Consider the following 1,751-nt stretch of genomic DNA (forward strand, 5'->3'; position numbering starts at 1 on the left):
GTTATGTTGAGTCTTCCCAGGCACCTCAACCCCTACTCACATCTTGCGTCTCAATGGGTCACATGATAGAGTGAGGCAAGGTTTCACCATAGTTTCATCCAAAAGCTCTGCTGATAATGACCCACACCTTTTTTTATAACTTGGATCTTGTGATGAGGCACATGATCAATAGTGTGCCTATGATCCTCTTAAGTGGACAACTCCCACTAGAGTTTAAACACCAAAGGAGAAACCTCTTCAAAAAGCTTAATGAGGTCCAGTCGCCGTCTTCCAAAGCTGCTTAGATCGAATAAACGGTAAATGGACTGGTTCTTATTTAACTCAACACAACGTGCCTCATTCACCTGTTCTATATAAGAGCTTTCTATCTAACATGCACACATATTTATATTCTGATGGATGCGTTGAATCCATCAGTCTTCTTCAGTAGTTTATGTAGACTAAAAATGACCATGACAAGCAGAGGACGAATGTCAGCACATCAAAGTCTCTCGGTGGTTTTACTGCTTCCACTCAACTGATATATGAGGAAAAAACACTTTGACTTCCTACTTTTGTTCTGTTTCATTCAAAAAAACAAAACATGTAGGTGTTGTGAAAATTGTAATATTTGATTTTAAAAGAGCAATTCTGATTCAAGATGCACCTGAAGAAGTGAAGCAGTGGTCTGCAGGAAAGGAGTCTCTAAACAGGTATGAACAGATCCCTTCACTCAGCCTGTTTGTTTTATGCAGATGTAAGAGCTACACGAAGTCTTCCCTCTGTGACAGCATGAGTGATGATGTCCATCTTAGCATGTTGCCAACGACTGTGCTGGTTTGACCCCTCCTCTCCCTGCAGGGTGGAGCCTGATGGCGTCCGACGGGTGAGCTCGGATCTGAAGAAGTGTACGTTTGATTTTATGATGATTCTTGGAAACAAATCCAACCGTCTTTAAACTACTGTGTCGCTCATTCATATCTCTGATATCAGGAGTCACCATCAAAGAGCCGATCAACGAATAGATGATCGATCAATAACTGCAGCTGGATTTATTTGTTCTCTCTATCAGATTCCCATCAACTCACAATCGACCCAAACACAGTATACAAATGGATCCACCTGTCTGACAGCAACAGAGAGGTGATGCGTTTGAATGCACAGCAGCCATATCCTGATCATCCAGAGAGATTTGACCGCCCTCAGCTGCTGTGCACAGACGGGCTGACTGGTCCTTGTTACTGGGAGGTTGAGTGGAGTGGATATGTTTCTATAGCAGTGAGCTACAAAGGAATCAAACGGAGAGGACACAGTGATGACTGCTTGTTTGGACTGAACAGTCAGTCCTGGAGCCTGGACTGCTCTTACTCTTACTCTGTCTTGCACAATAACACAGAAACCTTCATCCCCAAAGACGTTGTCTCCAACAGAGTAGCAGTGTATGTGGACCATCCTGCCGGCACGCTGTCCTTCTACAATATCTTCTTGGACTCTCTGATCCACCTCCACACCTTCAACACCACATTCACTGAACCTCTGTATCCTGGATTTGGAGTCTGGTCTCATAATTCTTCAGTGAGAATAATGAAGCCGGTCCATGTGCACTGCTCTCCTCCAACAGAGTAGCAGTGTATGTGGACCGTCCTGCTGGCACAGCAAACAACCTCTATCCTGGATTTGAAGCTTGGTTTCATAATTCTTCAGTCAGTCTGTGCTTAGTTCAGTATAAAACTCTGAGAAGCACTGCTAAATAGACCTTTCAGTCTGCATCT

The 1,751-nt window shown here is 43.8% G+C and overlaps 1 protein-coding gene across 3 annotated transcripts; it reads left to right on the forward strand.

Annotated features, from left to right (window-relative positions):
• The first annotated feature begins 11 nt into the window (after positions 1-11).
• LOC102302752 (stonustoxin subunit beta-like) lies at positions 12-1,745 on the forward strand. 3 transcript variants are annotated; one of them, XR_006053986.1, is made up of 3 exons: positions 12-692; positions 841-887; positions 973-1,745. XR_006053986.1 is itself a non-coding variant. In XM_042217933.1 (2 exons), the coding sequence occupies exons 1-2, from the start codon at positions 779-781 to the stop codon at positions 1,603-1,605; spliced, it is 663 nt and encodes a 220-aa protein (XP_042073867.1). In that variant the 5' UTR covers positions 12-778; the 3' UTR covers positions 1,606-1,745. The 3 variants fall into 3 exon arrangements, 1 of the variants encoding a protein (XP_042073867.1); XR_006053985.1 differs by having other exon boundaries at positions 1,052-1,745; XM_042217933.1 differs by having other exon boundaries at positions 12-887; positions 1,052-1,745.
• Positions 1,746-1,751: the final 6 nt, after the last annotated feature.

The sequence above is a fragment of the Haplochromis burtoni genome, unplaced genomic scaffold (genome assembly GCF_018398535.1).
Source record: "Haplochromis burtoni strain Fernald_Lab_line unplaced genomic scaffold, NCSU_Asbu1 Contig_3880, whole genome shotgun sequence".
NCBI lineage: Eukaryota > Metazoa > Chordata > Actinopteri > Cichliformes > Cichlidae > Haplochromis > Haplochromis burtoni.